This window comes from Myotis davidii, unplaced genomic scaffold (assembly GCF_000327345.1).
Source record: "Myotis davidii unplaced genomic scaffold, ASM32734v1 scaffold6, whole genome shotgun sequence".
In the NCBI taxonomy this organism is placed as follows: domain Eukaryota; kingdom Metazoa; phylum Chordata; class Mammalia; order Chiroptera; family Vespertilionidae; genus Myotis; species Myotis davidii.
This window is the reverse complement of record NW_006383011.1, coordinates 224,248-231,827: the sequence shown is the minus strand read 5'-3', so window position 1 is coordinate 231,827 and position 7,580 is coordinate 224,248. Positions and strand designations below refer to the sequence as shown.

The 7,580-nt window shown below is 38.9% G+C and overlaps 1 protein-coding gene across 1 annotated transcript in view; it reads right to left on the bottom strand.

The window, feature by feature from the left end:
- Nucleotides 1–287: 287 nt before the first annotated feature.
- The window catches only part of WDR92 (WD repeat domain 92), a 23,603-nt gene continuing 16,310 nt past the window's right edge, over nt 288–7,580 (bottom strand). The window contains exons 5-7 of the mRNA XM_006778666.2: nt 6,605–6,780; nt 3,955–4,052; nt 288–1,228 (exon numbers count right to left, since the gene is read on the bottom strand). Of these exons, the coding sequence (XP_006778729.1) occupies nt 1,021–1,228; nt 3,955–4,052; nt 6,605–6,780 (482 nt within the window). The 3' untranslated portion in view covers nt 288–1,020. The remainder of the gene's footprint in view (nt 1,229–3,954; nt 4,053–6,604; nt 6,781–7,580) is intronic.

The window sequence follows — 7,580 nt, the reverse complement described above, 5'->3', positions numbered from 1 at the left end:
GCTTCTTTTCTTTTAAGTTAACTTTCTGAATTTAATATTCCAAACAAGTGACTTTCCAAGAACCCCTGAAATCACATGAATTTCATATATTACAAATGTTTTAGGTGCACTGTCTCTGGAATGCAGGAAGGAGGGTAGGCTTAATGAAACTGTGATACAATTAATACCTGAGTTAGCCAAAGATATGAACAGTGAAGAAACAAAGTAAGAGGTGCTAATTAAGCATTTATAAAGCAAAAGAAGTGATGGTGTTTGTTACTACTAAGTTCAAAGAATCAGATCCACCATAGATTTCAAAAACAAAAATTTATTCATAAAATATATTAAAAAGTTTGACAAAAAGGTTACAAAACCCCCAAAACTTGAACATCTCAACATCACTTACCGTAGTCAACAATGGAAAGTCTCACTAATTTAACTCCATTTCTATGTAAAAAAGAGGTCTCCGTAAATCACAGTATTTCATTTTATGAGTTACCATGCTAAACACAGTTACCCAAATCTATTTTGACTGCACACTATGGTAATTTTGTGAAGTAATGTTTTGCACTGAAACTTAGTGACAGTGAATGCTCTCAAAGTGTATTTATGAAGGTTAATTCACAGTAGTTTCACCAAGGCAAACCATCCTACACCAAACTAAGTGATCCCTACCATGACCGTGTGAACACTAAAATGCAACACAGGTGTTTATTATGAAATATGGACTTTGGGGATGCAGAACAAATTTAAATCTGGTGAAATACAGACAAGGACCAACTTTTATCACAAATGGAGGGAGAGGAACGGAGCTGGCTCTGGAGACGGTGGTGCCCCCTGTGCAGCAGCAAAGCAGTGACCAGCCAGGTGGCTGGAGCTCACCGCTGGGCATCCCACACCGAGAGGCGAGCCTGAGGTTTGCATCTGGGCCTGTGTCCTCAGTCACATCCAGCCTTGTCCGAGGAGAGTCGGAGGATGCGGGGCACATTCTAAATTCTATGAGTGTTCCGCTGGAGGGTTTCAAAGTCCAAAATCTTCAGATCAAATTTTATTGAGTTTTGTAATAATCAGTACTCTCACCATTTGATCAAATGAACTACAGATGCAGAGGCCCCTTTTATCTGGACTCCAGTCCAAACTGGAAATGGGCTGGGTAGACAACGTAACATTCTGCAAAAGGCTGACGGAACCCGCAACTCCCATCTCTACTCCTTCGGAATCTTTCTTTGACCGCTGAACAGGGTACTCGCTGAAAGCAAGAACAAAGAAGGTATACAGCGTGTGCAAAGGCAAAAGCTGCAACTACCATCTGCAGAACCCGTCCAAACACTTCCAGAATGGATGGCAGACACCTGATCCACTTGATCCATCCATAGCGTGTGCTCCAGGCCAGATCCTAGGACCTCTGTGTACCACTCTATGGGCAGGCACTGCTGGGAGGAGATTTTAGACCTAAAAATCATTGCTTCAAAACGCAAAAAAAAAGCCATTCTGAACCCTGTGATTTTCTTTCAGCTGAAAATATAAATTTATAAATAAGAAGAGTTGACGGTGAACAAGTTATAAATACTATTTGGGCTAAATTTGAGAGAGGGGGAAAAGAAACATCCCTCCCAACATGGAGATGTGTTCCTAGTGAAATACTGGGGTATTGCTCCTCCTTAAAAGGCCTTTTAAAGCCTATGAGGTATCAACTATGATACTATCTGTATTTTATAAATGCTAAGAAAGGCCGAGTTTCAGGATACAAAGCAACTGAAATACAAGAAGCGGTAGGTAGATAACCTACTGTTCTTTCTTCCTCTCAGACTCTACAATTCCTTTTAATAAATGGTCAACAGATTTTTTTTTCATATCTCTTGGGAAAAGCTGCAGCAACTTAGTATTTAAAAAATAACAAAGACTTTTTATTTTATTTTTTTTAAATATATTTTATTGATTTCTTACAGAGAGGAAGGGAGAGAGATATTTAGAAACATCGATGAGAGAGAAACATCGATCAGCTGCCTCCTGCACACTCCCTACTGGGGATGTGCCCGCAACCAAGGTACATGCCCTTGACCGGAATCGAACCTGGGACCCTTGAGTCCGCAGGCCGACGCTCTATCCACTGAGCCAAACCGGTCAGGGCAACAAAGACTTTTTAAACCCACCAGACTGTCTGTTAATGTTTTGAGATTTTCAAAATATAAACAATAACAAAAAAATCAGCATGTTGGGGGCCATTCATTCATAAAACAATTTCTAAATAACTAGATGAGTTACTTTAGGAATTCTTGGTTAGGTGCTTAAGAAATACTTAGAATTTAATGGAATTACTACCAAGGGAGACTGGCAAAAACCAGATCGCCTTTGCTGGTATAATACTGAGAGCAAAGCTCCAAACCAATTTGAAGATTAGACTAGATATCTGTTATGGGAAAGGTTAAAGTTTATTTTGAGATAAGCTACAAATTTCTAATGCATACAGACCCAACTTCACTGATATTAATTAAATCCACAAGAGTCCAAAATTCCAGCTATAAACGTGGTTGCATATCATAAGGAAAACAACTCCACGTGTGGATTGCTAAGAAAACTTGGACTCAGTGTTTCAATTTAGCAGCCTAAAGGGTTTGGTCCTCAGGTAGAACAGTGAGGTGCCACTGCATGGCTTACAGGGATCTGCAGAGCTGATCCCAGAGGAAAGACGGGGTTGGAACCATCAGGGAGGAACAATGGACAAAGGTGCTGAGAAAAGGGAAATTACCAAATGACCTATCTACCAGGCATTCTCCCAGATCTCTCAGCACTTTCCCTCTGCTTTCTATTCACAGAAACTACATCGTTTTGATCTAAAGCATTCACTCCTGGTTTTTGGTCAGCTATATTCCTAAATGCTTTTGTAGCCCTATTTTTTAGAACCCCTTCTAACGTCTACAAGGAGCTAATAAATAGAAAAGTATTTTGTAGCCTGGCCAGTGTAGCTCAGAGGTTGAGCGTTGGCCCATGAACCAAGATGTCCCCAGTCTGATTCCCAAAAGGGGCACATGCCCCATCTGTGGGCTCACTCCTCAGCAAAGGACATGCGGGAGGCGGCCAATCAATGTCTCTCTCTCTCATCAGTTTCTATCTCTCTATCCTTCTCTCTTCCTCTCTCTCTAAAATCAATAAAAACATATTTTTTTAAAAATAAAGTATTTTGTAAATGTGAAAGTCCCAGAAGCATTAAAGATGGTATTTTTCTTTTATTTCTTTTTTTCAAACATTATCTTTCATTTATAGCTTGTGTTTATTCCCCACCCCCCCCTTGGGTGATGTTTACAGAAAGAGATAATCAGTAATGCAGTTTTTATCAGGCCTTTTAAATGAGTAGCTACTAGTAACTGTCCTCTTCAGGCCTTTGGGATTCAGAGCGCAGGGCATGGGAAGCTCTCCGTCACTCACCCTGCCTGTGGTATGCAGAAAGCAAACTCAAGGACAGGCTTTTCCTGGAGACCAATCAGGGCCCTCGGGCTCCGTTCTGGTTCTATCACAAGGATGTTATCTGAACTTGGGCAACTGAATTACTAGGATCTAAAACTAACAATTTCAACCCTTTTCCTATCTTCTAGAGGTAGTGTTCTAACAAACTAATTATAATATTTCACAAAAGCCTTTGGTGAAAGTTTTCCTTTAAAAAAGATACAGCAAAAATCCCTGATTTCAAATCTATGAAGAGAATTGTTCCTGGCCCCTGACCACACTACAATATATGGAAGACAACTAAATAACAAACATATTAAATGAGTCAAAAGGTTACTATTTAGTATGTGTAAAAGAAGTAAATTTGTTTTAAAAATGCTTAGAAAATAATACTTACATAATACAATAAAATTTAAAATCATAGCAAAATGAACTAAGTCAGAGGAGGAAAATAAGGGGGAAAGTTCACTCTGTTCCTAGTTCATGCCCACCAGTGACCCACAAAGGAGCCGGGTGCACACAGACACTTACTACTTCCAGAGGTGGAGGCCGCCGGCGCCTCCCGCTGTCAGGAACAGTTCTCGGTTCTGGGGCAGGTGCCGGACCTGCCACACGGTAGATTTATGAGCCTAAACAGCAGGAGAAGCACACAGCCTGTTTATAAGTTTGTATGACAAAGACTGCCCTAGAAAAGAAACCCTGCAAATAAGGAAATTTTCCTTCTATCTTTTCAACTATCTTTTCAAAAGTAATTATTTTCTGGTCCTTCTCTTTATAATGGCTCCAAAGATTTAGAAGGAACCATCAGAAATCAGGAAAAACCTAATTTTTCTTTATTGCTTTATGAAACAAAGTTGTACTGGATTTTTTTAAAAAAAAATACGTTATCAGATTAAAAGTCTAAGTTTATAGTACCATATAAAAACTATGCAAATAGATTTCATACATTTATGTCTCTAGCTCACTCTGAAGAGCAAAAACAAACAAACAAACAAACAAAAAAAGTAAAATACAAACCACATACTTCTTCCTAAGGGAAAAATAAAGATAGATTGAACTTTTAAAAAGTAAACTTTATTGCCCTAGCCGGTTGCTCCGTGGATAGAGCGTCAGCCTGCGGACTGAAGGGTCCCAGGTTCAATTCCGGTAAAGGACACATGCCCAAGTTGCTGGCTCGATCCCCAGTAGGGGGCGTGCAGGAGGCAGCCGGTCAATGATTCTCTCTCATCATTGATGTTTCTATCTCTCTCTCCCTCTCCCTTCCTCTCTGACATGGGTGGAACTGGAGAGCATTATGCTAAGTGGAATAAGCCAATCAGAGAAAGATAAATATCACATGATCTCACTCATATGTGGGATTTAATGATCAACATAAACTGATGAACAAAAATAGATCCAGAGACAAGGTAGCACTGAACAGACTGTCCAACCTCAGAGAGAAGGTAGGGGAGGAAGGGGTTAGAGATCAATCAAAGGACTTGTATGCATGCATATTAGCATAACCAATGGACAGACACTGGGGCGGTGGGAGCTTGCCCTTGGGGGTGGGAGTGGCTGGGGGTGGGGTCAATAGGGAAAAAAGGAGACATGTAATACTTTAAAAAAAACCACATCTCAAAATATACACTTTAAGTGTGTGAGTCCTCAAGTGATTAGGTTCAAGCTCTTAAAACTTATTTTAATTTGTTTTGTAGTTTAAAAAAAATTAAGCTGGAAGATGATAAAAACCCCCAAATCAAGAGGAGATATGATCTCTTAAAATACAACAGTTATTTATTTGTCAGATTAAGCAATTACTAGATTAACTAAATGTAAGAAAAAAATTTTGAGCCCTAGCTGGTTTGGCTCAGTGGATAGAGCGTTGACCTGGAGACTCAGGGGTCCCGGGTTCGATTCCAGTCAGGGCACATGCCCGGGCTGCAGGCTCGATCCCCAGTGCGGGGCGTGCAGGAGGCAGCCGATCAATGATTCTCTTTCATCATTGATGTTTCTATCTCTCTCTCCCTCTCCCTTCCTCTCTGAAATCAATAAAGATATGTTTTTAAAAAAAAGAAAAAAATTTTAAAGATAACACTATAATTTGTAAATAAGAAACATGTTGCAATTGTATATAAAACAACTTAGTAAAGTGCTTTATGTTGATAGATACTTAATATACTCTGAAACAACAGTAAAAACAATATTACAAAATATATTTATGTTGTTAAGAATTTAGTTCATCAGGCAGTGGCGGTAATTTACATGCAATAATAATTGCTGTAATAATAAGACAAAATAGGAACATTTGGGAAGTACTACTGAATCCATGGCAGAGTGAGAAAAGGAGTGAATTTTTATTTCCTGAACAACTTATTTATTTTAGTCTCATGGAAACTATAAATCTGTAACCGACCTTTATTTTTAAAACGGAGGAAGCTCAGACTCACATTTCTCACCCCTCTCTTGCAAATGAGAGGACGTTTCAGCATGATTTTATGCAATCCCCTTACTTCTGACAACATTTTAACAAGTATTTTCCCTTTGCCCCGCTTTCTTCATCTATTTTTCTAACATTGTAATACCACATTTCCTTTTAAGCTTCGTCAAATACTATTCAAAACAAGGCAAAGTATGTATGTATATAAGTGTGAATAAAAGAATAAATACATTTTGAGCACCTACAAAGTATCAATCAGAGTGATTAACACTTTAAATAATTTTATTTAATATAACAAACTGGAATGTAAAATAAAACGTGGTTAAATGACAATACATATATGTTGATATATTTTGAAAAGTATATAATTAGTATTATACTAAGATGTATACTGGTATACACCTAAGAGTATATAATTAGGTATAAATACAAATATTATATATTTATTAGGAAATGCAAGGCTAGGTTTTGTTTATCACATACTGTCATCAGCTACTTTTTCTATGATTGCTCCTTAACTACAAAATAAGATTCCTACCCAACTGAGGCCTTTACTATAATCAAGAAGTCTAAAACTGGTAAGCTTTCTGAAAGTACTCTTTGCCGAGAAAACCTTGTCAAGATCCCACAAGGATATATTAAAAATAGCTCCCTTCCCATAAAGACCTGGAAGGCACCTAAATAGTCTTAGTTTTAGACTATTTATTAGTCTAAAACAAGCTAAGAACATGCCTCTTCATAGAAAAGCATTCCCCTCAGATTTACCTTTTCTGAAACAGAAGCAAAACCTTTGGTTGGGTGCTGTGTTCTCATGTCAAAAACATGAAACTTCCCTTCCAGAGACGTAGCTACTAACTTATTCATACTTATATCTTTTCTGTCAAACTCCAGGCTACATACCTGAAAATACAGAATATTTATTATTGATGGTCCAATGAATATTATTCAGTAGATTCTTTTAAGCTAAGGAAAACAACTTTAAAATAATTAGCTCATGTGAAAGCATTTAGACTGAATCAATGCATTAAAAACTTTTAAACCATAAAAAAATTCTTCTTGGTTAATAAGATCCAACCACCTGAGTTCCCCAATTACTGTACACAGTTAAGTCAAGGCTGACGTTAGCAAACAGGAAGGAGCCCCATTCCTCCCGAGAGGCGTACAACTCAGGAGTCTAAGATCTGAAAGGCTATTCCTGTTTTCAGGCTTCCTATTAGAAAAAGGCCTCTTATGTGTTCATTTTGATATGACAATGCGCAGCGCACAGGTGTCCACAGTCCGCCACAGGGGCTGGCGACTCACCAGCTCTGCTATACCACACCTGGGTGTGTGTTCACTTTCCAAGAGAGGGTCCATGATTTTCATCAGATTCCCAAAGGGCTCAGAGCCCCTAAAGGTTAAGAACCATTGGTAGAGTGGTTGTACTGGGATGAGTTATTAGAATCACCTTCCTTTTGTAGTAGTTCAGAGGTAGGTGACAACATGCTCAGAGAAATTAAAAATAATCCAGATGGCCCTAGCTGGTTTGGCTCAGTGGATGGAGCATCGGCCTGCGAACTGAAGGGTCCCAGGTTCAATTCTGGTCAAGTGCTCATACCTTGGTTGCAGGTTCCCTGGCCCTGGTCAGGGTGCATGCAGGAAGCAACCAACTCATGTGTCTCTCCCTCTCCCTTCCACTCTCTCTAAAAAATCAATTGAAAAGTATCCTCAGGTGAGGATTAACAAAAAAAAAGAGAGAGAG